The sequence below is a fragment of the Bombus pyrosoma genome, linkage group LG6 (genome assembly GCF_014825855.1).
Source record: "Bombus pyrosoma isolate SC7728 linkage group LG6, ASM1482585v1, whole genome shotgun sequence".
NCBI lineage: Eukaryota > Metazoa > Arthropoda > Insecta > Hymenoptera > Apidae > Bombus > Bombus pyrosoma.
Window position 1 is genome coordinate 1184988 of NC_057775.1, and position 27768 is coordinate 1212755.

Sequence of the window (27768 nt, forward strand, 5' to 3'; positions counted from 1 at the left end):
ATACCAACGGTCAAGGAGGAGATTACCAGATGCGCGGAAAGGTACAGAGAAAGAATAACAACACACCCAAACAGGCTGGCTACGGAAACGATCAACGCAAGCATAGAAAGAAGACTAAAAAGGAAACACCCAGCTGATCTCACAAAGGATATAAACTAAAAAACACGAAGATGGCACCCCGCTGGGGGTAACCATCCACGTGCTATTTAATCACATGCTATAACATTTTACCTAATGTCCCACTGGACAAATTGTAAAATTAAAAAATAAACAATATAATAAAAAATTTATTCGGCATACCTGTCACTAGCTGCTCTTTACCCAAAATATTTAAGTATTTAAAATTTACGTGTCCTGACATCCTATGCCATCTTTCCTTTTTACTCATACCACTACGTTCGGCACTGTTTGCTAAGTGCTCCTTCCCTGTCAATATACTTTTCATTCTATATGTTCCATTCTCTTTGACCGCTACAGCTGTAAGTTTATTGTTCTCATCTATTATTTTTGCAATATTTCCTTTTGAAATAACCATATTATTATTATCCGTTAATTTACCTAAACTAATCAAGTTTGCGGACATTTCTTTCGCATAATATACTTTATTCATATTTATTTTATTTCGCTTCCCAAATGCTTCAAAATAACTTATAACATTTCCTACTTTTGTTGCCTTTATCGATCTATTATCGCCTAAATATATGTTGGGTAAACGTTTGAATTAGGATTGTGGGTATCCAATGAATCTTCACGAGAATTAGCCATTGGTGCGATACAACACAGGTGAAGTTTATTACAATAATAGAGATATGTTTTGACAATGAACCACGGTGATTAGGCACTCAATGACCTCAGGTTCAATAACGAATTCGCGGTCAACGAGGTAATAGATGTACGTTCTCCCAAAATCTAAGTCTGACTCTTTGTTAACAAAACGTGAAGTATTCACTGATCGTAAAGGCGTTACTCTTTCTCGTCGATGAGATCGCATGAGAGAATGACTTTTCGTCACGATGATGCCACAGAGGAAAACTATGGTGGGGTGTGTCTAAGGGCACGAGATCATCGGATTTGTGGAGCGATGCCTTTGTTCGGAAAGTGAGGGAAATGGACGTTGCTGTTAATTGGTTAATTTCTATGTTGGTGGTTGAAGAAGGATGCTAACCATCCTTGAGAGAGAGAGTTGCTAGCGGAAGCGTCGTACGTGAGAAAAGAAGATTTCTCGTATCTTCCCGCAGTAGGTGATAGATTTAGGACCTGCTAAAACTAAGACTATTGTCAGTTTGAAGAACCTCAGCTAAATAAATTCTAAAATTTATAGCGGGTTCTTAGGCTAACCGGAAATATACTGTGTAGATGTATCGACATCTGGCCATCATCTTGTCTAAAGAATGTGGTCTTCGTGTAGCGAGCCACGGAACAGAAACCGTTGGAGTGTTTACTGTCGCGTGCCGCTACTATATTTTTTCAAGGAGAGCTGTACGGTTACTCTATACCTTTGTTAGGTAAACGTTTATCCGTTGACCGCGGCTACGTTCGGCGACTGATTGTCGCCTCGAGCCCAAGCTCACTATCACAAGTCTCGAACAAATATAATCAGGTTGAATGACGACAATTGCTTAATTACGGCTATGGTTTCATCTCCGACAAATATGATTCAAATTATACCTTGTTTGATCCCGTTTTAATTGGAAAGATTACAAATACGTTAGTAGAAGTTTAATTTGAAAAAAGTCAGCGATATCTGACATTGTATCATGTTACATTATTCTACCGCGGTGGACCATCGAGTTTTCCGCTGCATCAAGGGGAATCTCCCTCTCTATGATAGGAATGGCTACTATGCAATTACCGAAAGGTTCTTTTTCTGCAATTATCGAAGGTTTCCTTCGTAAAAAACTACGGTACAACTACAGCAAATTCTGTCTATAATTGTGCGTGTGTGACAGTGTCACAGAGCCATAAATTAGGAATAGAAAAGCGAGGGGAGCCTAACGAACATCCTGCAGGCCATCGAAGTAACAACGTAGACAGTGTCCCAGCGTTAGAAGAGAGTAACATGGCCACTTCTGATCTGGGTCCCGGTGACACCCCCGGCAACACCACCTCCATAAGAGCCAAACCCATAGTACATAAACTTTCCCAATATCAGCTCTCGACACTCTGTCCTGACATTCTTAACCATCACTCTGTTAAATTTACACAATAAATTCTATCACCATATCTAAAGTCTTTGCTCACCCAATAACTCTAATATATTTACTAATATCAATGTTTATTTTACAATATATACTCGTACAGTACACTTGAATCAGCACTTATAACGACTGTTGTTCGGAGATTCTGAGTGACGGACTCCTTCACGTGGTGTGACTCTCTCGTAGTTGTAGACGCAATCTCGAGGTGTTCTCGTGTCATTACGGAGGAAAGCTCGGTGTGTTCTTTTGCACTAACAACGCAGATTCGTTGTTCGCACTTTTCGTTAGGAAAAGTGAGGATAACGATCTGCGATGCCAATTGGTTAAAGTCCACGTTAATGAATAAAAATAGGAGGAGGAAGCCTCCTACCAACGTGGCTAGTAGATGATGGGAAAAACCAGCTTTTTCGTTAGTCACTTATTTGGTTTTTCCATTAGGTAACTACCTGCTTTCCCCGTAATATGTAGGGCCGTATAATTACCTAAAGATTGTTTCAAGGACCATCCATAAACCGATAACACTTACGGACGCAATAAACTAAACGTTTAAGTTTATAGTAGATCCTTGCAGTAATTGAGGAAAATGCGGTGAGGACCTGCGCATTTCCGGCCGGATTGTCGTCGCAGCCACCACACAAACAACGCGAGGAAACCACCACTCTTCGACGTGACAACAGCGTATGTGCCAGTATGGATTTCCAACCATCGATAATTTATCTTCTGTTTATAAACAAGGTTTGATCGAGCTTGAAGATACCGTAAACAATTGCATATGCGAAATAATGTCTGTTATAGCTCAATTAAGAATAAGTATCATCAATGTATTTGATTTCACTGCCCGTGTGGCATCGTGGGCTAGCAGACCTCATCGTTTTGCGACTGTGATGCCTAGTATATTCGGACATTATTTATACAATCGTTAACATAGACGAACGTTGAAACGAAACTACGCGAGTTCGGTATTTTCGAATCCACAAAACCTGCTGTAAACGCGACTACCTTGAATTCGCTTGTAATATTGTTTTACACAAAGGTGTTTAGAATCGTGGCCCCGACAACCTATTCAAAAATCGAAATTGGCAGTGAAGGCAAACTTCTAAATAACTACCATAAATTTGTAGCGGCACATGAGTCAGAGGACAATTTAATGTTGTTTTGCCTCGGAGTATTAAGAGTGTTAGGATACATATAAGAACAAATAAACACCGGGCAAAAACAATGTCGCCCCTATAAGACGAATTTGAATTTTCCGACTTTCCCCCGACCAGTATAAATAAACAGACACGATCGCGAAGGACACAGTACGTACAGAGCATCTATCAGTAATATACAGTGTATCACACAGAGTATCTAGAGTATCTCCGAGTATCTCCGACTATCTCACGAGTATTTATCGAGTTACGCGACGAGCATTAACGAGTATTTATTCCGCGATTTTATTTTGCGATTTATACTTTGTATTAACGACTCACGTATACGGCTGTACATTAATTTATTATTTTAAATATATTCGACGGTTTCAATAACGCGCAATCTCGTTCTTTAAACTTCACGTACTAACTATCCTCTATAAATTTTCCTCAATAATGAAAATAAGATGGATGAAAATCGTGCATCACGAATTAGTCATGACGTCAACAAGCTCTGTTTGCAGTTAATTTTTCTGTTTTTATCGTTTTTGTAAACGAATACACATGCAAAACAGATACATCACGCCAGAAATATTATTTGTAGCCGATCAATTACTAAAATTACTATTAAAATGAAATTTAAATTTTATTATAACAAATCACGAGGAAAGTAAGTTTAATGTGTATAGAGAACATATTAAAATTATCACATCATTTCATTGATCTAATATCGTTTGAAAAGAAAGATTTTCTTATCTTCACCAGAAAAAAAATAAACAATTTATTTCCCTCACTGAGGTAACTCAGTTTAATTATTGTGCGACTGTGTTATTCTCATACTTGTCTATATCGTATAGAAAACTATGAACATTTCCATAGAACAATGGAACGATTCTTGTAGCGTGGAACCATAGCGAGTATAACTCCTTTTCTGATGGAATTAAGTGAATTCTTGTATCTGCTAGCGTGGAATCAAACAGGGCAAATTCTTAACTTTATAGGTTCTTGCATATGGAACACCTTCAGCACTTGGCCGCATGGTGCAGCATCTGCACAGTGGAACAACTAAAGCAATGGGCGTGAGCACTGTCATTTCCTCTCCGTTCATATCTAATTGGTACCACGATAATATAGATCTCGACACTCGCTAGGGGAAACCGTCCAAAAATTGAGTCGTACTTAGTCATGAAAAATCAACGTGGAAGATTGACAAAGTCCGTGTTCTTGCGAGACAAACAGAGATGAATAGAGTGTTTCTGTCTCTGCTTGAAACATTTATAATATGTCACGCATACGCAGAACAAGAACTTCTTGTCTACCATATAGATTTTTCATAACTAGTCACGACTCAATTTTCGAACGATTTTCCCTAGACTACGGTAGCTAACGATAGAGGGAAATTTCCTCTCTAGTTACGGTATATGAATGTCGAGATCTATTTATATGATCGTGATCGGTACTTAACCGGGTTAAACTATATTTTACAAATATTCAAAGTCAATTCTCTCAGAAATAAAGCATCATATGAAAAAATTTTATTCTATATTTTCGATTTATTTTGTCACGTAGAATTACCTCTCGCCCGATTATACTATGATTATCACCACAACTGTGTTTCTTATTTAAAAAATATCATATTGTAATAAGTCATAATATACACACATTTGTAGTTATAATTTTAAATAATAAAAAAATGTCGAAGTATATCAGTAAGAAAAATATACAATTTTAAATAAATTATATGTAATTGTGAATAATGTATTGTACAATATTAGTGAATAAAATATATATTGATTTTAAATATAAAAATTACATTTATAAGATTTATATATATCTAGTATAATAATTAATAAAATAGAAATTAATGAAATTGTGGAATTAAACTGATATCAATATTAGTCCATGTTTCATGAGTTTGATGATTATTATTAAATAAATCATTATTTATCTTAAAAGATCGTGAAACATTTTACGTAAATGCGGAATATATAAAATAAGAAATTACTGAAATATCCAAAAAATTGTCTTCATAAATTTATCAAAATTCAAATTCAAATTGGACATTTTTATCGGTCCTATTAAATCATTAATCTATAGCAAATTAGGTTGTTATTCATTATGTTTGATTCATTTCATACATCGTTGATTAGATGATGTATCTAATTTCAATAATACTTTATGTTGAAATTATACAAAAGAAAAGATTTTGACTTCAGTGAAAACCATCGTAACATGACTACAATGACATACAATGTCAAATAGGATCAAATTTTGCAATGCTAATAACAGTAATAATGTTCGCTTAGCTGATAAGAAAGGGATCAGGGAATAGAAATAAATACATATTTAATAAGAAATGTTTTTAGTAGGTTTAACAGGAGGAATAGCTACTGGGAAAAGTAGCGTTGCTGCTATTTTTCATGAATTCGGTATACCTGTCATTGATGCTGATCAAATTGCACGAAAAGGTTAGAAACGAAACAAAACTTTTTCTCCGTGATAATTACGATGTAATTTGTTATAAGATGATTTTAATATTTTTGCTCATATTTCTTAATATATATATATTGTTTATATTTTTATTACTTTGTATATGTAAAAAAGATATATATTTCATTCATTTGTTTAAAAATTTATATGTTTCATATTATGTAGTTGTGGAACCTGGAAAGCCAGCTTGGCATAAAATACGAAAAGAATTTGGTTCAGAAATTTTCTTAGATACAAATGAACTTGATAGAACGAAGCTTGGAGATATAATATTTAATGATATAGAAAAAAGAAAAAAATTAAATGCTATAACACATCCAGAAATATGTAGAGAAATATATTGGCAAACATTCAAATATTTTCTACAAGGACATCAGTTTATAGTTATGGATTTGCCATTACTTTTTGAAACAAGACATATGTTGAATTATTTACATAAAATAATTGTTGTAACTTGGTAAGGATTTTCATTTGCTAACAATTATAAGAATACATATACATAACTAATCAATAGTTTAAAGTTATTAAATATGAAGCAAACTGTACATTTTACTTTAGCGAAGAAGATTTACAATTACAACGACTTATGGAAAGATCAGGTTTTTCAGAAGCTAAAGCAAAACTAAGAATTGCTGCACAAATGTCATTAGAAAGGAAAGCAGAAATGGCAAATTTTGTTATTGAAAATTCTGGTAATGTACATGATACCAGAGAGCAAACTATTAGAATTATTAATGTTTTAAAGGCTTCTAAATACCATTGGAAGTTACGTTTTTTGGTTGGACTTTGTTGTACTGTTTTACTAGCAGGTGTATATTGGTTACGAAGTAGAAAAATATGATCTTTACCAACTATAGTGTAATAGTCGTTCACTTACAAATGCTTATAAACACAAATACCAAATTAGTGAGATCTTAATACTGCATTTATCAAATTTAGAAATTAACCTGTTTGTATAAATAAATAAGATAGTTCAAGAAAGTATATAGCTACTACACACTTTACACATATTTGAAAATATACGATGTAATGATTATTATGTAATTATATAATTATTATTTACTAAAATTTTCTTATATTATTTTTTTTTTGTAAACAAAGTGACATATATGAGGGTCGTTTGGAAAATAATACCCGTTTTGAAATAATAAAAATACAAATGCATCTTAAAAAGTTTTCTTTATTTGTAATTTTATATATATATAGTAATAGTATATATACTAAGTTATTTTCGATACAACCACCAGCTTTACATTTTAACACTTATCGTAATGTTATACGAGTTTTTGTATATCTTCGTCATACACCGTCATACATCGTTTCTTGTGAAACATTATCGACCAAACAACTCTTGAAATTTTGCAAAGAAACTGCAATGATATCACAGATACAATCTTGAGCTTCTCTGTAATGAGAAACGGGCGACCTGAATGCTTATGATCACGTACAGTTTCCTATTGAATTATCGCAGCCACGATCTTACTAATAATTCATCTATAACTCTATTATTGTTACCTGCTGTAATTCGGTAGTGAATAATTTTTGGAAGAATTTTTCAGCCTTCGAAAAGCGTAAAGGCGTCATCGACGGGATTTTTAATTCGCATCGTCATTTTAAACGTGTGATACAAAGACAATAAATATTTAAATTAAATATTTAAACATTTATTAAAAATTTTTAATGACTTATGTCAATACATGAATGAAGCAAGGTGACCTTCCATAAATACATTCCATCGTTTTATATAGTTGATAAACGGGTAGCACTTTCTGCATGATCCTCGTACATCATGCTTTACAGTTTTTCCAATTGTAGAAATTGAGGTATACATATATGTTAGTATAAGGTACAAGATTACAATTACTATCTGTTTTATACATATATTTGAATTAGTGAATGAATTATGAGTTATTATTAGTGATTCACGTGACGACACGTATTACATAAAATGATTTTATATCTGATATATATAATTATATTCACTTTTTAGATAATTAACACGAAATGTATCCATAAAATGATGATATGTAATTTTATATATAAATAATGTATTCTAAAAAATAGCATGAGTCAAGACATATTACGTGAGAAATGTTTTGATATCTTAAAAACAAATTTAACTGGTTAATTATTTTGGTCTACATAACTTGTTTTTAGTGCATAAGTAACATTGATAATTATTAAGACAGAATAAGAAGTTGTAACAGTAATGGAAATACAAACTCATAAGTTTAGTTGTAACTTGCGAATTTCTTAATATGTTTCGTATCATTGATTATTACTCCTAGTATATCTTGTATAAATAAATAGCCAAATGGCACATAATTGAAATTATATCAGAGAAGATTATTATAGAAAAATTTGTCCATGTGTTTCTATATGTACATACAAAAATTTATTTTCAACAGTGTTTTTAAAACAGTTAGCAAACATTCGCAAAATTATGAAATGTATTTTTTAACATTCCTATTATATTACCTTTTTTCCTTTATGTGATGGCGATCTTTACATTCATAAAATACCTACAAAGGAGGATATTACTGTAGAGACATGGCTAACCAATCTGTGTTTGCAAAAGTAGTCTAAACTATCCATCTGGACAAAGAGCTTTGCAAATCCCATTTATTAGAACTCATAGGAAGAAATAGAAATCTTTTTATATATATATAGCTTTGCAAATTTGAAAATGTTAAAATACAAATTTTGTACATTATAAATACATAATTTATAACAAGATGTATTTATTCTTAGATACATAATTCATTATTATTCATTCACAAGATTTCTAAGAAGATTATTCTCCACAAGATTATTTTACCTCTATAAAAAATAATAATTAAAAAGTGGAATAAGAGAATAAATAATTTGCAGATCTATATGTAAGCACATTTATTTCATTTTATGAATTTATCAATCAGTGCAGTTATAAACATTTTGAACATCAAAGCAATACAATTGTTTGAACAATTTATATATTTACAATTTCAGAAATCAAAAATATTTCGTAATATTTTGTAAATGTCAGAACATTCGATTCTCATTAATAAGAATAACGTTTAGAATGTAATGGTAAACTAAACAAAAGTTATATGAAATACATTTTTTCATAATTTTTTAGAATAAAATAAAATATTAAGTAACAAAATAAAATCTTAAAAAACTTCAATTATGTGAACAAAGAATGTAATATCAGTGCTACTTCTGAAGAATTTAAAGTAAGAACATCTATCTTTATAATGAAGTGCTTATTAACATAAAGTTATACATAAAAGATTATACATTTGTATGCATATATAAAATATACGAGTACTTATTGCTCAATTTCTTATACTAATTACGCAAAATATATACACATATATCAACCCATGACTAATAATATGACTTGAAAACATACACATATTTATTTGGTTTATGGGATGCATATTATATTATCTGTATACCTGATTCTTACTTTTATGGGTCAGGTTTAAATTCATAGTCTTTACTTTCCATCACCTAAACCCAAAGCCATTTACTTAAGTAAAATTGTAAAAACACAAAAGTTCACAATAAGTACTTAATTAATTAAAATATCACTATTTTATAAGAATCGTTAACTTATTTGCTAAAAAGATGGAAGTATAAAAATTTTTCTGAGAAAATGAGGAAGCAACAGAATACTATTTACAGCAGTGCATAGAGAACAATCATAAGGTTCACCACCATTTTTGTCGCAGTGATAAACATTAACTTTGAACTTTCAATATAATTCATTTACATGCTTCATTCTAGTTTTGTACTTATCTTAACATATTACTCTAAACGAGTCATTTCTTATCTATATCTTTTTTAATTTACAAATTTTTTTACTTGTATGAGATTATTTTTTTAATGATACAAAAAATTACCTACAAAATTATTTGTATCTTCATGATATTATATTATTAAAAAAAGAATAAGAGAATATCATTTTTGACCATCTGACATGGTTCTAGATCAGTATTCTTATTAATCTAAATCTATACACACTTTGGACATTTATTGTGTTGCACATATTAACATATTAATATAGTCGGCATTCACGTTCTGCAGGATAAATTACTGAAAGGAACGAAAATATTCAACTTAAGCAGCTGTAAGACATAGTAGTACAAAACAGTTATGATCGTTATATTTGCTCTGTATGATAATTTCCATGAGTTCCTATATAAATATTTAAGATGTCGCATTCTTTAATTAATATGACATTTTCATCTTTTTTTATAGTCTGCAGACATTTTCTCCATTTTTTCTTTTCATTCGCATTCATTACTTGTAGTCGAAGAAATACAGTATTATTTTGAAAGACTGAATGCAGGAGACAGCACTCTTGAATTGTCTATGTGCTTGAGGTACTATTTGACGTTCCCTTCGTGCTTATAATTTATTTACTGCAACACGGGCCTAAGTTCTTGAGTCATAATGGGATACGAAACCAACGGTGCAGTAGCACCGGATATCGAAAGAGGTAAACTAGCAGGTTGCTGTGTATTAGGTGGCTGTTGATTAGTTGCCTGAGGACCTGAACCGCTCATCGTAATCGTTTGTTGAGCCATCGTAACGATAGGCGGCGGGATTGATACTGGTGCCATTGAAACTGCTGCAATAGAAACAGGCGCAACTGTGGCTATACTTACAGGAACTGTCGCAACGCTTGCAGTAACTGTACGTAAAGTCCCAGCAGCTACCGCTGCGTTAACCATTTGTTGAGGTGTTGGAGCTTGCGATGGTGGAACAGTGTTTGTGATAGTAACTGCTGGAACTGTAACAGCTGTTACATTTGCAGTTCGTTTCCCTGACATTCTTAACTGAGCATTTTGATCCAAAAGAAATTCATTAGTTGCTGTTAGATCGCTAACCTAAAGAAATAAAACGTATAAATATATCAATTATACGTATATAACATAAAGAAAATAATTATAACAATGGAATTAAATGGAATTGAAAATAATTATAGTAATAAAATTAAATCAAACTGACTTGCTTTTTTAATTCCTCTATTTTCTTTCTTAGCAACGCATTTTCATCTTCCAAAACAATTGCTCTAGCTTCATTACGCGGTATCACTGGATAATAATATCCTGGAGTAACCGGTTGCGCGGTATGTTGGCCTACGAGTGGTGAAGTTTCAAAATGAACAACAGTTTCACCAGAAACTATTCGTCTCTTTGGTTCAGGAGGTCCTATATAATCAGGTGGATGTGAAGATGCATTGTAACTATTATTTGTGACTAAATTGTGTTGATCTTCCATTTGCCAGTGAAAGCTATAAAGATGTATAGATGTGTCATTAAACAAATATATTTCAAAGATATTTGGGGATATTTAAAAATATATTAAACATTTGACGAAGGTTTTGTCTTTTTTAAGATACACATCAAATAATTTAGATAGAAAGAAGATAAACAGTAAAATTTTTAAGAGACTCACTTTCTATCCTCCTCGTATCTGCGATTCTCACCATTACTCGTACCATTGAAATTGTGCTGCGGCCTGGACACATTATGATGGGATGTTGTGATCAAATTATGTTGTGGTTCTTCATTTTTCCAATGTCTAAATTTACAATTTGTCCTTTGGCAACTACCCTTGATAAAATCCTTACACATTGGATATTCAGACTTTTCATTGTTACTTTTGAGCCTACTCAAGATATGAGCAGGTAATTCTCCTGTTGCTCGAAATCTCTTCTCCTCACTTTCTGTGCAGTGAAGGAATTTGCAGCCAGGCCAATTGCACATCCCATTTTGAAAGTCATGGCAGAACGTGTATTCTTCTACAGGATCGTCCTCGGAACGTTCGTGCAAATATTTGCAACGTTTACCCCTATGACAGACGTTTCGCAGAAAATCTCTGCATACGCGGGTAGGTGATGCATCTCCGCTTACATTCGTCGCGCCTATTGTCTTGCCCGCTTGCCCGCCTCTCGTGCTATCCGACTTTTTTTTCAGCTTCTTCATCGATGATACATTGCGATCATACCTCGTAACGAATTCTTAATCAATCGTTATTACTCACACGTTATACGTATGTGCTGTAATTACAAAACAGTTTATTATAATACAGTTGGTAACAGGTAAATCAATTTATTTTGTACAAAGATAGAATTTGTAAAATTGAACATAGAAAATAAAATACATTGTCACCGATTTTCCTATCGTCAAAAACTGGAACGTTAGAACAATATCGATATCGAATATATCAGTATAGAATCATAAAACAAGTTGACAAAACCAGTCAAAATAAAATGATTCTTGCAACATCGAATCGTTTTTATAATTATTTATCAGAAAAACATTTAGGAATGTAAGATTTATTTTAGCAATTAACAAATATATGATTTGAGTCATTTAAAATATTTTCTATGATGCCGTTAATTTGTTACTTCATTCTAAAACGTGCTTGACTTGCATCCTTCTGCACTTACGTAACATAGTCGGCAAAGATGTATCGTAAAGAAAAATCTCTGGATATAACAAATAGAGAAAATAATATTTCTCTTATCGCGTAAAATCCTGTAACATTTAATGCTTAACTTAATCAACTTACATACATACACGCATATAAATAATACTATTTTTATACTTTGAAAATAATTTGGCATATACATATGCAATGTTGTAAAAAATAAGAACTACCTTGCCCAATTGTTTAATTATATATCGCCAAAAGATTAAATGATTAAAGTATTTATTACGATTACGTAACTCTCTCGCGGTGAAGATATTTTTAGTTCCCGTATATGTAGTCATGCCAAAAAACGATATTATATCACAGAAGCATTTTCTGCACTTTACTACAATTTGGTAATTCAAGACGCTACAATCCAACACGTGTTCAAACTATAATTACACCTCGTACGAGTTATAATTATGCACCATAATATTAAGCCATAATGTTAATTACTGTGAGTAGGTATTAGTATAATGGATAGAATATAGAATAGAACATGTATAATATGTGTTTAAAACTTCCTTGTTAATTTTTCAATATCTGATTTTTGCAGAAATCGCACCGTAATTATTTAATAAATTTCCATATTCATTGTATAAATTGATCGATGATTAACATAAGTTGTTGGTGAAGAAGAGTAAAAGACTTCAGTTAAATTAATTTTTATTTTTTTTATATAATGATTATTACATGAGTGGTAAGAGGTCAACAATGTTATATACAATATTACCTTATTATTTATATAAACCTTCACGATCGTAAATATAATTTCAATCTACCAAGAAAGTAACGTCTCTATAAAGCGGCCAGGCCAATGTTCTTTTTTGGGAAACTGAACACACTTTATATCATACGCTTTTACAATCGATCGGTATCTAGCGTTTAATAGGGCAGAAATAGATCGGGCAATGGCACTGTAACTAAACTATTAGTGAATTAAAAAAATACGGTTAATTTTAGTCGCGTTCGTATAAAAAGAATAAATAGAAAAGTATAACTATAACATTGTCCGTCTTTTTTTTTATTCTTTTTTGTTAGAAACAGACATCTAGGCCATCATATTTGGAAAACCGCTAAATACATCGATTTAATAATAAAAACCACAGTAAAAATTTCGCACTGAAGAATCATTTTCGTCTTAAAATTTATTAGGTCGTTCGAATCGATATGCTTCTATTGTCATTCTACTAGTAAAAAATAAAAAAAAGGGGAAACAGGAAACAAAAAAAAGAAAAGCATATAATATGTATAACGAAATGGAAAACAAAAAAAATTATTGATCAATTCTTTAAGCTACTGAAGAGTGTTAAACATTATATCAACAAATTATTTTTTATGTATGTACAGAAGATAATTACATATTGAAAAAGGAAAAAAACAGCTGCAATTTAAAATCGACTAAGACTTAACATTAAATAATTTCTTTAAATCGACGAATTTACAATTAAAAGATTATATAATAATGTGATTATTGATCAAAGAGCATAATAATTCGACTTATTTCACCTTATCATTATCATAATTACTACATTTCTCATTAAAATTCTTAACATTAAAAAATGTCAAAAGAGCCGAATTAATTAATGGTTTACACTTTGAACACAAATAATCCCGAAATCGTTTAAATAAATACCGAGTATTTTTAATTAGAACGGATTTCAAACCACTAATTCTACAAGAAATATATTAAGGAGAGTTTATCAAGACGTAGGATATATCGACACAGGCATTTATAAAAATCGTTCTTTGCATATAAACGTTATTTATAATTTATGTAATGATACATTTGAGTCGTAGGGTGCAGTGCTTGAATTGATCGCAAAAAATAATGACGTAAACGTGTGTAATATCTGTAAATAGAGATTAATACCATTTTATTCAAGATATGATATCGAGATTGGCAGCATGTTGAACATTTTACATGGTATTGTCTATATTTTTTCTAATACATTTTCTCCTAGCCTAGAATTTTGTTCTATGTACATATTTATTGCTACAATTCTCTGCTTAATTTGATTTTGGTTCCTTGTTTTTAAACGGTAACATAGTATACGTTTGCATTATTCTTGTCATTTATCAGAGCAGGTTTTTGAGATTGGTGCTTCAACAACAATATCGGAAAAATATATACAATTCTTAATATTTTTGTTGGTATAAAAATGTTCAAGACTTTTTTGTTGAACCTACACGCTACCCAATTTGTTATATTCTGTATTCTCGAAGTATTTAGCAAACGATACAAAAAAATTACGAAAATAAAAGGAAAAAGAAAGGAAACTTTAATATTAATCAATGTTAAAGTTATATACAAAAAACAAAAAGAAAGACATTAAAATATTTTTTCAAGCAACATCCATATTAATATAATTGCAATAGGTGCCACATAATGTATCGGTATAGTATAAGTTGTATTTAACAAATCACCGCATTGTGCTTTAACAGATGTATATTTTTTCAAGAGCTCTGCTTTTTCTTCAACAAATGCATTGTACTTTTCTTTTAAAATAACCAATTCTTCGTGGAGCTCTTGAATTCTTTGAGCTTCGTTCTTGGCACGATAATACAGTTGTTTTAGCTTCTCAACAATTTCTTCGTGAGATTCACAAATTAACCAGTCCTTTAGGCTTTCTAACTCTTTCTTGATGTTTTGCTGCGATTCTAAATTGTCTTCAACTTTTAGCGAATCTAGAGATCCTATCAAAGTTTGCAGTAAATATTCTCTGGTATGTACACCTTGCTGTGTGGTATCATTCTTAGATAATGGTTTTAGAGTTTTGACATAATCTCCATCTAAATGTTCTTCTTCATATTCTTCATCTAATTCACTGCTATCTTTATCTGTTTCATCTTTCTTTTCAAGCTGATCAATTTCTATAGAGACAGGCTCATTTGAAGTGATGTTAATATTGCTCATGTTGCCAACATTCATTTCTGTTTCTTCGTTTCCCTTTAATTTCTGTACAGTTTGAGGTAAATGAGAAATTTCCAGCTGTTTAACATTTTCTTCGCACATAAATCTAACTTCCATTTTATAAGGTACAAAAATTTCTTCTGCTACTTTATACACAGGTTCTTCTTTTTTAACTTCTATAACAGATTTCTCACTTGTATCATCACTGGTAATACTGCACGTATCATCTGTTGCATCTGAATTAGCATCAGATTCTGAATTCATATCTGTATTATTTATATTTACATTTCCATTAACTAAAGTTTTTCGAGATGGTGGTGGTAAAATATATTCCATTGAATTATCATTATTAACCAATGAATCATCTAACTGTTCTTTTGAAAAAGAATCATCAGAATTGTTCAGCTGATTTGAATCAATATCTTGTGAATTAATTTGATTATCTTGTTCATCTTTCACAGAATAAAAGTCCATTTTTGTCTCTAAATCAATGTCTACATTGTCAACATGAATGGAATTTAACTTATTAAGAATAATATTGATGGCTTCTATAGGATTTTCTTCATCCTTTGCATCTACTATGCCAGTTGTTACTAATTTTGAATTCATGTCCTGCAAAATTTGCATGTAATTTCTGAGGGCAGTGATCTGCTTATAGATATTCACAGAATCTAATCGAGAATCACGTAATCTTGCCTGCAAATTTTTCTCAATTCTAGATTGATCTTCGAGTCTCTTTAAAAATTCTTGCTTTTCTTGTTCTGTGCTTTGTACTATATCCTGTATTTTTTCTTCACTTTCTTTTAGTTTATTTGTAGTTTCTTGTAATTTTTTTTGTGCTTCCGTATATTTGCTACATAACTCCTGAAACTCTGTTTGAGTATATTTTGCTACATTATGAAGGCTTTGACATTCTTCTTCTGTTTCATTTAAACGTGCTTCTAATTGGACTAATCTCTGAGTTACCTCTAATTTTTCTTGTAATACTTTCTGTAATGCCTCTTTTGCTGCATTTTGGTAATGTACTTTTTCTTCCTGAAGCAATACCAATTCATTTCTAATTTTATCTTCTGTATAATTTTTAGAATAAACAGCCAGTTGATTTTCCATACTCTCCACCCAAGATAATAACCGATCCTCTGTTATCAATGCTTTCCAAGATTGATTAGCAGCCTTTCGAGTATTTGCTACAAGTTGTTGAAGATGTACTAACTTAGAATAAAGTGCTTTCTCGCGTCTTGAGGCTTCTTGCATGACTTGATTCAGCTTGTACACATCTTCCAATGAAACATTATTGAGTGGAGATGCAACCGATGTACTAAGACTAGCTTTAGCTTCTTTTCCATCTGGCAAATATAATTTTAACGTTGCAACTATACATCCATGTCTAACTTTTTTTGTACTTTCTATCACATCTACTCCAAATTGCACTATGTCACCGGAACATACTTCTTTAGGTGCTGATTCTAAACTAGCTGCACTGAGTCTTTGATTATTAACAAATGTACCATTACTGCTACGTGTGTCTTGTAAAAAAAACTTTCCACCTGAATACCATAGCAGTGCATGGTTTCTGGATAATACTTTACAATCAAAAATGGCATTGTTTGGTGTAGCTCTGGCTCTTGCCACAGAGCGACCAATTTTAACAGGTTGCTCCAGTGTCAATGTACGTTCTTCAAAAGGATGAGAATTATCACGGCAAATTAAAATTCCTTTGGCTGTCATTTTGTTGTTTTGCATAGAGTTTATTTTCAAGTTGGAATTCTGACTGGCAGGAAAACTGGCATTTTGTACCCACTCACCACTGGCTACAACCATAGCCGATGTAAAATCCAAAGAATGGCAAGTTTTTCAAGAAAATTTTAAAACTCGTATGAAAAAGGAATTATTGATACATAATGAAGAAGAGGGAATTTGTGAAATTTCGAAGTCACGCGTTTTAATATCATCGAATATTTTTACTATCGTGTTGGTTTGTCAGTTGGAAGTTACTATTCACACTCGATCCTATAATTTGAACACGAGGATCATACATCGACTTTCCAAAACTTAAAATTTGTCATAATAATAAGTGACATACGAATTCACATGTTTTTGCAGTAAAAAAAACTTCCGTTACTATCTCAACAGTCTTGTGGTGTTTCTTTTTCTATTTATCGTAAAATTCCTCGTACAAACGTTACAGTTACACTGTATTCGTCAATTACTCGAGTCCAGAATATTCCTTGGTTGGTTAATTAAACAAACGAACGTTTCATCAACAATATAATCAAATCGAATATTCCGAACGCATTAAGAATAGCCAAAAGATATGTTTCTTCGAGTAAGTAGCAGTGAGCGTACGCTTTCACACTTTCGTCCTTCGTACCAGTTCCCTTGCACTTTGATGTCTTCGACGATACATTCAAGGAAGTTCATTAGAAAAGTGTGAAATACACAATGCGTATTCAACAATACTCGAACATGATAAACCGAGTGATGTTGTGATCAACTAGATTAAGACCAAATATATTATTCTCGAACTACTGCATTACTGTATTAAGATACAAGCGGTCCACATTCCTTTAACTCAGTACTTTTCAGTTCCGCGTTTCGCTGTTTATCGACCGACGGCAGTATAGTCATCTATACGACTACAACGGTGTAGTAAATTCAAAATAGACACTTGGGCGTGCTACATCGCGACAGTCATTCACGAGAAAAAGAAACGTATTTAAAGAGAGACATTTAAAAAGGCATTTATAACCAAAGAACCAATGACAGAACTAAAAACCATAAAATTGATGTATATATTTCGAATCAGTGACGTAAAGCACTATTCATAAATAACTAAAATCATTAAATCTTCTTTCAAATAATTATGCTAATTTTTTAAAAATGTCTATTTTTGCTATTTATTCTATGTTATTTATATTTAATAAAACAAATTTATTAAGTTTATTATAAAAGGTTAATACTCTATAATATAGAAGTATTAATTACTGTCACAACATAAAATAGAAGAATAAAATATATAATATTCTGGTCTTGTATTTTTGTTTATCGTATTAAAGAACATATCTATATTTTTGTTTGCAAAATACAAAATGTGTAGTATAAAGGAAATATTTCCATATAAATATCAATGGATATCACATGCATCAGTGAACTCAGATAGACTTGCACAAAAGAATAGGATAATAATATCGTTATAGAAATCTTTTAAAAATTAATTAAGAATATAAAATGAATATACGTATTCACGGCGTTTCTAATAATGCTAGTACTTGATAAAATACTAATATGATCAATAAAAAGGATAATTTATATTTAGAAGTATTGGTAGCTTATTTTTATAACGCAAATTTTATAATGTACATATATACAGTTTTATAATTTCAAAGTAATGGCTTATTAAATGTTGTGCTTTCAAAACTAGAATAATTAATTCACAATGAGTTATTGGAATTCTTTTTTATGTATAAAACATTTATTTCTATTTATGAAATTCTAATTAATACGAATTTTTATGATTGAATACTAGATATCAATTTACGTACGATTCACAAAAATCATGCAAATATAGAATTGTTGTTCATAAAACATTGTAAATAACTGAACAAGATAAATAAAACTATTATAGAGTTGATGAATACCTTTAAAAATATTCGATTTGAATATTCTTATATGAAAACATATGAAGATCGATGTTTGTCGAATAGCTTATTGTATCCGGAAACACTGTGAATATAACCTAAATAAGATTACGTAGTAAATTTCACGGTTTTAAACAAAGTTCATGGAATTTTTAGCGTACAAATCATGTATAAATATTCTAATATTTAATATCAATTCATTTTTGATTATATATAATTTTATATTTACTTCTTATAACTGAAATGTGAAATAAAACAATATAAGTAACTTAATGACATATAAATATTTTTCATGTATGTACATACCATACACATATATGTTCAAAAGTAGCTATGTATATCTTTTTTTTTCAGTGATTAATAGGTATTTTGTAATTTTATAAGACTTTGTGTTTCATGTATAAATAGCCAAGAAACAATAACATAATTTATATTTGTAACAATAAAACGTCACGAAAAAAATAAACGAATAAATAAATATGTCAGATACAGAAGATTATATGTCAGATAAATTTTTACATGGAATTGAAAAATCTACTTCATCGAGTCTCATACATCGACATGCAGATAAAAGAAAATTTGAACTTATGAAAAAGAAAACTCAGATTGAAACAAAATTGAATGAAAAAAATACCATAAAACATATTGAGGAAGAAAAAAGAGAAGCAGGCTTATCTTCTGCAATTACAAGTTCCAATAAAGGTTTGTTTTCTTTTTGTTTCTACCAAAATTTTTGGTTTAATGGCATATTATATTACCGTAATGCTTGATTATACAAATTTATGAATTTATTCTTAGGTTATGAAATGATTCTGAAAATGGGATATAAACCTGGTCAAGGCATAGGTAAAACAGGATCAGGAAGGATTGAGCCAATTAGCCTTGAAGTAAAATTAGACAGACAAGGTTTAGGGGAAGGAATTGCAAAAAAAGAAAGGAAAAAGAAAGATAATTCGCATCATGATAAATTAGATAATAAGAGTATGAAGGATTTTCGAGATAGAATTGCACAAAAAAGAACAGAACAATTATTAAAGACAGACTTGTATAAAAGCCAAAAAGTTTGTCAGAAATTAGATATGCAACAAGAGATAAAAAAGCCTAGAGAAATGTGGTTTTGGTTACCTCAAGATAATGAAGATGATGATAATAGTGATACAGAGGAAGATGATGATTTTTTGCCTGTTAGTGGAAAACTTGAAATTTTAACTAAATATTTAAGAGAAAAATATTTTTATTGTATTTGGTGTGGAGTAGCACATCTAGATGAAGATGATTTAAGAGATAATTGTCCAGGAGGTACAAGAAATGATCACTAATGCTATTAATTTGTATTACTTCAATTAAAAGTACATATAAATAAAAAAAGATAAAATCAAAATTTACCATGTTTTTACTTATACCTATGTTTTAATCATACAGTAAAGAAATCTTATAAAAAAGCATACAAGATTCAGCATCTAAATAACATCAGTAATGCTTCTTTAGTGTGGTCACCCACAGTGTATGAAGACATAAAAGATCCATTAGAGTCATAATGCAAAATACTGAAAAAGTACAGTAGAAAAAAATCTAACAGTGTACAATGTAAAAGCAAGGGAAACTTATCCTGATTCAGCTATGCTATTATTTCCTAGCAGGAGTTCAGCACCCCTAAGTAACAACATGTTGGAGGGAAAGTTACCTATAAAAGCATCTGTTTCATTTTCTGTTCTTTCATTTCAGTCAGAATCTTTGACCATACCTTTACTATATTCAAAACAGATTAAGTAAAACAAATATCGCTTAAAGGAATCCCTATCACAATGTTTATATTTGCACTTTTCTTTGTATTAACAGCGTTTATATATATGAATGATACAGTTGCTCAAGTAACAGATGATGAAAATTGTGAAACACTACAGTCAGAAGTACATATTACAAAAGGTACTATTTTTATTTTGAATTAATTAGCTTCATATACAAGCAAGTATATGTAAAACGAAGATGTTTTTTGATTATTTTAGATCAATATGATGAAATAGGTCGATTAAAAAGAACATGCAGTGGAGATATAACTGTTACAAAATGTGAAGGGTTTTGCAGTTCACAGGTACAACCAAGTGTTGCAAGTACAACAGGATTCTCAAAGGTGAGGATACTGTTTTAAAGAAGAACAAAATTCGTATAAAAATAATGAAATATACATTTTTGAAATTTACTTTTATTTCCCCAATAGGAATGTTATTGCTGTCGTGAGAGTTATTTAAAAGAAAGGCATATCACACTACACCATTGTTATGATGCAGATGGAATAAAATTAATGAATGAAGAAGATGGGGTAATGGAAATCAAGATAAGAGAACCAGCAGAATGTAAATGTATTAAATGCGGTGATATATCCCGATAAATATGAAAATATTTTATAAAAGCATTAATAAAATATAAAATAGAAATTATATGTAATACAGATAATGTGATTTAAAATAAAAATATAGAACATATTTAAGACAATTTACTTTCCCTTTCCTCTTATATTTATAAACTGTATCAAAAAATACAAATTAAATACTATTAGATTAACTAAATGTGTATTTTGAAATGTTATAAATTAAATACTAAAAAACAATGATAGATATGATGTTCAATATAAGATTGTTCATTTTTATATTATACATAATTTTGTTTCCATAACTAATGAGTAATAAAATTTAATTTATTTATGACTAGAAATTTTAACAAAAATAGAATTTTATTTATAAAAACAAAAATTGACATAAAATATTTAATATAATCGTGAATGGAATTCAAGATAATTATCAATTAAATTTCACATAGATTATATTAATGCATATTATTACAACAAATAGATTAAAACATTATTAAAATAATAGATAAAATGAACTCATTATTAGCATAACTAACATATAACAAATAATTAATTTCCCAATTTTATCATGAATAAAATAGTTAAAAGCTAAAGCCAAATAATAACATTATAAAAAATACCAATAATACTATATTTTAGAATTTTTAACAGCTAGAAGTATGTATATATGCTGTAAAATATACAAAATATTTCTTTGCCATTTAAATCAATAAAGCACCATAGTTTATATACAATTTATTGTTTGAATATTATAATTTTCACTATGGTAATGTACAACAAATTATTATCAAAGTCTATTATACTGCAATGGAAAATAATATTATGTAATATTACTTGTATAAACAATTGATTTAAAAAGGAATTGTTAATTTTGTATGTAGATAAAGATTATAAATATAAATAACATTTAACATGTAACTAGAACTTGCATTGATTATAATATTCTAAAAATTATTCATGATTTAGATGTTTTAATTGTTAGCAAGATTATAGTATTATAGAATATAATTTTTATATACATATATGTGTAGTTAATATATCATGCATATAATTATTACCAATAAAAATGTCATTATATTTGTAAATATATAGTGGTAACTTATAATAACAGTATAACAATATAAAAAAAGTTGTAATGTATAAAAAATTATAGGAAATTAAACTTTGACTTTCCTTATAACAAATTGCTTTCATAGAATATTATCATTGAATATTATAAAAGATATTATTTATAAATCTAAAGTATGAAAGAATATTTGATGAAAATGTTTGCTATATGTATGAAACAATATTTTCAAAAACATTTTTATTTCCTAATAGTACTTCTATATACCATATATTTAATCCCTTTCTTAGTGCTATTAACATACGCATGAAAAGGGAAGGGAGAAAACATGATCACCTACAGGGTATAAAAGGATAGAACTTACAATCTCTAACCACAGTAAAGTAGTAGATCTAAGAGGAAAAGTATCGTGCTAACACTATGTTACTATATCATATTGGTAAATAAAGAATTATAATACTTGTATCGTACATTAACATTAAAATTAATATAAACAAATAGGATAAATTAAATTTTATAACTGAAATTATAAGCAAAATAAGAAGCAGAAAAGTATAATGTATGTCAATATAACATTTATATTATTCTATTACTTACTGTGTAGTAGGTGCCAGCGTTTTAATATGCCTGCTAAGCGAAACTGCAGAAGCTCTTATAGGCGTTGATGAATGTCAAGCAACTCCAGTTATTCACTTCTTGCAATATCCAGGATGTGTTCCAAAACCAATTCCTAGTTATGCTTGTAGAGGACGTTGTAGCAGTTACCTACAGGTAATATACATATATAAACAAACAAGTAATTTCACTTACAAATATATCAACATAAACAAATAAAAACATTTCCAATATAGAAAAATACATTGTATTTTATTTTTACACAAATAAATTTATAAATCTTCTCTACATTAAGAATAAAAACAATAGACAATTCTTTAAGAAATATTTGTTTAGTTTTATATTTTTTCATTAATTACTGATTAAAAATAAATAAAAACATATTACTTATATTAATTTTATTATATATAATCAGTTTATATTATTTTATATCAATATTAACATTAAAATAATCAAAGTTTATGTAAACATTTAAACTTAAAAATATTCTTTAAAATATTCTTTTAAACATTTATAATATTCTGATTTGTATAAGCGTGCATAATAAGATGTAGGTATCACTGTTTTTCATTCATGGTTATAATATATGTATAAAAAATTCTAAGTATTTTCTGTTACTTATATTATTTATAATTCTTATAAACAAACAGTTAGGTATCAGTTTTATATTCATATTTACTGAATATCACAGTATTCTGCACAATGTTTCTCAACCATATATTTCATAGAAAATTGATAAATTAATATATGTAAACATCTATTCATTCGTACCTGTTTCTACAGGTATCTGGATCAAAAATTTGGCAAATGGAGAGGAGTTGCATGTGTTGTCAAGAAAGCGGTGAACGAGAGGCCAGTGTATCCTTATTTTGTCCAAGAGCCAAACCAGGCGAAAAGAAATTCCGAAAGGTTAGGTTAATGTTTTGACTTAATCATAGATTTTTTAACATTTTGGATAAATGTTATAAATTAATGAAGTGTTGGCCGATTAGTCACTCGCACTATAAAATCAGGAGCAAATCTTTTGATACCATGAGTTCCTCACAGCCATATTGTTTTTGTCTAACTGATCAGTGGGAAGCGCATCTGAAAATGAATATCGCGCGTCATTTGAATTGGATTATCCTATAAGAACTATTTATAAATACAAAATCATGTTTGTTTATATAATTTATAACTAACATATATAACAAATCAAATGAAAATATTTTTATCTAATAAAATTTAAGGATGTATATATATATAAATAATTCAATTTACTAACTAATTATCCGTTCATAGGTAATTACCAAGGCGCCTTTAGAATGTATGTGTAGACCATGCACTAGTGTAGAAGAATATGCAATTATCCCACAAGAGATCGCTGGATTTGCCGATGAAGGCCCGTTTACGACCTCTGCGCATTTTAGAAGATCTTCCGACTTGCAGTAATTCTTTTATCAAACTTTATATTGTGAAATTAACAAAATAAAAGAAAATATTAAAGATAAGAAATACTTTATTGGATGTAACGTTATAAAAACGTAGATAAATTGAAAATGTAAAGTATTTGATGTAAAAAATTCATTGATATATAATATAAATGCTATACATTATATTAAAAATGTGCTTCTCCTCTGCTAAATATTTTCCATACATAGAAAACCTTCGATGATATTATATATTATCTATATACATTATTTTAGCATTCTTACGTTAAAGGAAATGAAAGATAGTTTTAAGAAAATATCGTGAAAGATAACTAATATTTTGATGGATATATATCAGAAGCCTTATTATTTTGTTATAAATAATTTCAGTTATATTACATACATATAAAATAACTACATTGTAATAAATATACAATATAGGATATTACGCGTTTAGTATTTTTCTAAAAATGCGTATTTACGTGATACATTACAGTATGATTATAATTATTGCATCTTAATGTTATACTGTAAATTATTACATCCTGTTAAGTATACAATATCTACAATTTTTGAAATTTCAAGTGCATCAGATATTAACGTTGAAATTTTAATAAGATTTATTCGAAATCGTGTTCATATATATAATTCGTATAGTATTACACGTATCTCGTTCAGGATTATGGAAACAATATTATTTGAACAGTGTTACAAAAAAATATACAGGTTACTAATTTAATTAATCAGTTTCTTCGGCGGTGTGATCGATGTATCTAGACAGGCATATATTCAAGAAAATAATCAACAACAGTTTGACATGGAGTTCTTTTTTATTTTTTTTTCTTTTATGTATAGATATGATTTATCATAGAAGTGTATGTGTGTATTTTTGTATTGTGTTTTGGAATTTTTCGTGATATTTTATTTATATTTTGTATATGTGTATTAATGTAAACGTAGGCACACGCAAATATATGTAAAATAACGATATACGTGCGTGTTCATACGTGAACCACCGGCACAATGCGTCGCATGCATGTGCAACATTCCAGTCAGCATAATAACAATGCTATCTTCTTCCATTATTTTTGCAAACTGATCATATTTCACTTACAATATTTACTTATTAAATATTTACAGGGATCATTTCTTTGTTGTAATTCACTTATCGACATTTCCTCAACAACGTTTTTTAATATATAAATTATTGTAATTTTATTTATTTACTGCGTCTTCTATTTTATGTTTCAACCCGTCGAATGATACATTCTACTACTGGAGTAGAATGAAATCTTTCAAGGAGACAAATGTTATAAATCATTAATATTTAACTCATACACAAAATTTTCCGTTCTTCTGTATTTCATGTATGTCTCATTTTTACAGTGTGAAAAAAGTAATAGTGATGTATGTGACTTCCCTACAATCTCATCCTTCTTATCTCCTTCGATTTTGTCGTGTTCAAAAAAATGCTGCGTTTTATACTTAAAAATTTTCTATTATATAATTCACAAAAAACATAAAAGAAGTTTTTCAACATTCTGTAATTAATTTTAGATTATTAAACAAAAATTAAGAATTTGGAATACAAATAAATTATATAGTGTAATTATAAGATGCGATGAAAGAAATAAACATATAATGAACTCACGATGGTGAAGGGTATATATAGTATGAAAATTTAAGAACAAGCTATGGACATTCTGTGAAGCAAGAACTATAATTTTTTTATATTGTATATTTACATACACATGTACATGTATAAACATATGTTTACGCATACATATGTATTTAATGCAAGTTGGATGAAATATCTACGTGGTAACCTTTTATCCCTTCAACAACGCAGAGAAACTTTGAAAAAATGATAAATGACAAATTCTGCTAGTATCTAATAATCAAATAACAAATTTGAACATTTCGGTATTAATTAATAATTACAATTTCTTAAATAAGGAGAATACATTCAGTACGAGAAACATTACACAAAAACAATGTAGTATTTCCTAAAATTAAACGAAAATTTTTCATGATTGCATTCAAATTTCCTATTTCATTTTGTGTATTATATATAAATGTACATACACATACACACATGCACGCACGCACACACTATATATATAAAGTCATATATATAATTGTGTGTGTGTGCGTGCACGTGTGTGTGTAATATACTCAGAAAATGTATTTTTCACACTGTACTTTAAATTAGTGTAATAATTTTATACAATTTCCTATTATACGGTCGATCTGAATTCATGCAGACATTATATTCCACGCACTATGACCTGCTCTCTCAATGTTCATAAATAACTAGTGTTAAAAAATAGTAGCGCCTTAATATGCACACCATTTGTATCCTTTTTCTAGTTTCAGCATATTTTGCATTACGAAACATATCGCGCCGAACCACAACATGGTTCGTAATGTTATGTTTTAGTATTCACTTTCATTCACTTTTAGTTGTGAATGTATATTTTTCTTCATACGGTTGAATACATTATAAGTTCGCAAGATATAAATTAGTAATTGTTATATTTGTTATAATCGTAGAAAGAACCATTGCCCTTGCGTCAGGCTTGGTTATCAATAGTTTTTCTTTTGCATATGTCTCAAATATAATTTACTTAAAATTGATCTACTTATACACATCTGATTTTTAATTTTTTATCTATCTTGCACATAGCAAGTACCGGATGTTTTGCGAATATCATTTGATGAAATTGGATATAGTTTTCTCGAGTTTCCAATATAAAGCGTAAAAGAAAAATTGTACGTAATATTCAATTTATTGGGCGATTGACAAGCTGCAGTGACATCGCAACATATAAGAAATACGATAATGTCCTTGAGTGTTTTTTTTTTTGCTTTATTTAAACTTTAAACCATTTCAATGAATTATATATAATTATCTTGTATTTACTTCTGTATCATAATTAATAATTAATCTTTATCTTCATTATGTATAGCGATCTGAGCTATTGTGTCCGTTTTTATGATAACCTTCTTTATTATCTGTCACTTCTTGTTCTTTGAAGTTCTATACTATAATACATGCACACGCGCACATCACTTTTTGTATTCTTTCAATACATATGATGTTTTCCTTTAAAAAACTGCAATTTGATTTCACTTCGCGTAGTTTTTTTTAACGAGGAAATATATATTTAAGTCTTTTTAATAGACGGTAATGTACTCGATCACGGTAACGTCAACAACGTTCTTGGCTGACGCTAGTTGATACGTCTTCCACGCTGGAAGCATCATCAGCTTCTTGTAAACCAGTGAAAAACGAAGTCAGCGCCATCGTTGCGACTCCATGCCATTCACGCTGGGCTGGTTCAGGACTCTTTTTCCACGTTAGGAACGCGTCGCTTGAAATTATGTTATAATCCGACAAATTTGTCATAATATTGAAGAGAGTCCCTGTAGGTGAAAATTTTTTATAATTATAACTAACTTTCTATTACAG

The 27768-nt window shown here is 29.7% G+C and overlaps 7 protein-coding genes across 15 annotated transcripts in view; 4 read left to right on the top strand and 3 right to left on the bottom strand.

The window, feature by feature from the left end:
• Positions 1 to 5441: 5441 nt before the first annotated feature.
• LOC122568065 (dephospho-CoA kinase domain-containing protein) lies at positions 5442 to 8152 on the top strand. Of its 3 annotated transcripts, none has more exons than XM_043727385.1 (4): positions 5442 to 5616; positions 5698 to 5796; positions 5984 to 6275; positions 6377 to 8152. In XM_043727385.1, exons 1-4 carry the CDS (start codon positions 5580 to 5582, stop codon positions 6657 to 6659), a joined length of 711 nt encoding a protein of 236 aa, XP_043583320.1. In that variant the 5' UTR covers positions 5442 to 5579; the 3' UTR covers positions 6660 to 8152. The 3 variants fall into 3 exon arrangements, with proteins under 3 accessions (XP_043583320.1, XP_043583319.1, XP_043583321.1); XM_043727384.1 differs by having other exon boundaries at positions 5443 to 5616; positions 5695 to 5796; XM_043727386.1 differs by having other exon boundaries at positions 5474 to 5796.
• Positions 6979 to 23007, bottom strand: LOC122568063 (zinc finger CCCH domain-containing protein 10-like). Of its 3 annotated transcripts, XM_043727380.1 has the most exons (5): positions 22870 to 23005; positions 12264 to 12351; positions 11267 to 11870; positions 10817 to 11102; positions 6979 to 10695 (listed from the first exon to the last, which is right to left on the bottom strand). In XM_043727380.1, the coding sequence occupies exons 3-5, from the start codon at positions 11794 to 11796 to the stop codon at positions 10225 to 10227; spliced, it is 1287 nt and encodes a 428-aa protein (XP_043583315.1). In that variant the 5' UTR covers positions 11797 to 11870; positions 12264 to 12351; positions 22870 to 23005; the 3' UTR covers positions 6979 to 10224. The 3 variants fall into 3 exon arrangements, with proteins under 3 accessions (XP_043583315.1, XP_043583314.1, XP_043583316.1); XM_043727379.1 differs by lacking the exon at positions 12264 to 12351 and having other exon boundaries at positions 22870 to 23007; XM_043727381.1 differs by lacking the exons at positions 12264 to 12351; positions 22870 to 23005 and adding an exon at positions 18839 to 18974.
• LOC122568061 (sarcolemmal membrane-associated protein-like) lies at positions 14134 to 18049 on the bottom strand. Its single transcript, XM_043727378.1, has one exon. It carries the CDS (start codon positions 17019 to 17021, stop codon positions 14619 to 14621), a length of 2403 nt encoding a protein of 800 aa, XP_043583313.1. The 5' UTR covers positions 17022 to 18049; the 3' UTR covers positions 14134 to 14618.
• Positions 19066 to 20219, top strand: LOC122568064 (G patch domain-containing protein 11). Of its 2 annotated transcripts, none has more exons than XM_043727382.1 (3): positions 19066 to 19132; positions 19193 to 19540; positions 19637 to 20219. In XM_043727382.1, exons 2-3 carry the CDS (start codon positions 19318 to 19320, stop codon positions 20155 to 20157), a joined length of 744 nt encoding a protein of 247 aa, XP_043583317.1. In that variant the 5' UTR covers positions 19066 to 19132; positions 19193 to 19317; the 3' UTR covers positions 20158 to 20219. The 2 variants fall into 2 exon arrangements, with proteins under 2 accessions (XP_043583317.1, XP_043583318.1); XM_043727383.1 differs by having other exon boundaries at positions 19075 to 19132; positions 19247 to 19540.
• LOC122568066 (partner of bursicon) lies at positions 20369 to 21428 on the top strand. The gene is made up of 3 exons (XM_043727387.1): positions 20369 to 20764; positions 20845 to 20969; positions 21057 to 21428. Exons 1-3 carry the CDS (start codon positions 20644 to 20646, stop codon positions 21225 to 21227), a joined length of 417 nt encoding a protein of 138 aa, XP_043583322.1. The 5' UTR covers positions 20369 to 20643; the 3' UTR covers positions 21228 to 21428.
• Positions 22870 to 24389, top strand: LOC122568387 (bursicon; the record flags this gene model as incomplete). The annotated part of the gene is made up of 3 exons (XM_043728065.1): positions 22870 to 23043; positions 23671 to 23796; positions 24169 to 24389. Coding segments are annotated over 3 exons (450 nt in total), but the record flags the coding sequence as incomplete, so codon positions are not given.
• A 718-nt stretch (positions 24390 to 25107) lies between these two features.
• Positions 25108 to 27768, bottom strand: part of LOC122568494 (eukaryotic translation initiation factor 4 gamma 3-like) — a 44730-nt gene continuing 42069 nt past the window's right edge. For all 4 annotated transcript variants that reach the window (XM_043728273.1, XM_043728272.1, XM_043728275.1 and 1 more), the window contains exon 25: positions 25108 to 27722. In XM_043728273.1, the coding sequence (XP_043584208.1) occupies positions 27508 to 27722 (215 nt within the window). In that variant the 3' untranslated portion in view covers positions 25108 to 27507. The remainder of the gene's footprint in view (positions 27723 to 27768) is intronic.

Coding starts and splice junctions, on each gene's coding strand:
- LOC122568063 (XM_043727379.1), bottom strand. CDS start 11,796: ATGAAGAAGCTGAAAAAAAAGTCGGATAGCACGAGAGGCGGGCAAGCG. Junction 11,103..11,266: donor AGATACGAGGAGGATAGAAA/GTGAGTCTCTTA, acceptor ACATCTTTATAG/CTTTCACTGGCAAATGGAAG. Junction 10,696..10,816: donor TAGAGGAATTAAAAAAGCAA/GTCAGTTTGATT, acceptor TTATTTCTTTAG/GTTAGCGATCTAACAGCAAC.
- LOC122568061 (XM_043727378.1), bottom strand. CDS start 17,021: ATGGTTGTAGCCAGTGGTGAGTGGGTACAAAATGCCAGTTTTCCTGCC.
- LOC122568066 (XM_043727387.1), top strand. CDS start 20,644: ATGTTTATATTTGCACTTTTCTTTGTATTAACAGCGTTTATATATATG. Junction 20,765..20,844: donor AGAAGTACATATTACAAAAG/GTACTATTTTTA, acceptor TGATTATTTTAG/ATCAATATGATGAAATAGGT. Junction 20,970..21,056: donor GTACAACAGGATTCTCAAAG/GTGAGGATACTG, acceptor TTTCCCCAATAG/GAATGTTATTGCTGTCGTGA.
- LOC122568065 (XM_043727384.1), top strand. CDS start 5,580: ATGTCAAATAGGATCAAATTTTGCAATGCTAATAACA. Junction 5,617..5,694: donor ATTTTGCAATGCTAATAACA/GTAATAATGTTC, acceptor AAATGTTTTTAG/TAGGTTTAACAGGAGGAATA. Junction 5,797..5,983: donor TGATCAAATTGCACGAAAAG/GTTAGAAACGAA, acceptor CATATTATGTAG/TTGTGGAACCTGGAAAGCCA.
- LOC122568064 (XM_043727382.1), top strand. CDS start 19,318: ATGTCAGATACAGAAGATTATATGTCAGATAAATTTTTACATGGAATT. Junction 19,541..19,636: donor AATTACAAGTTCCAATAAAG/GTTTGTTTTCTT, acceptor ATTTATTCTTAG/GTTATGAAATGATTCTGAAA.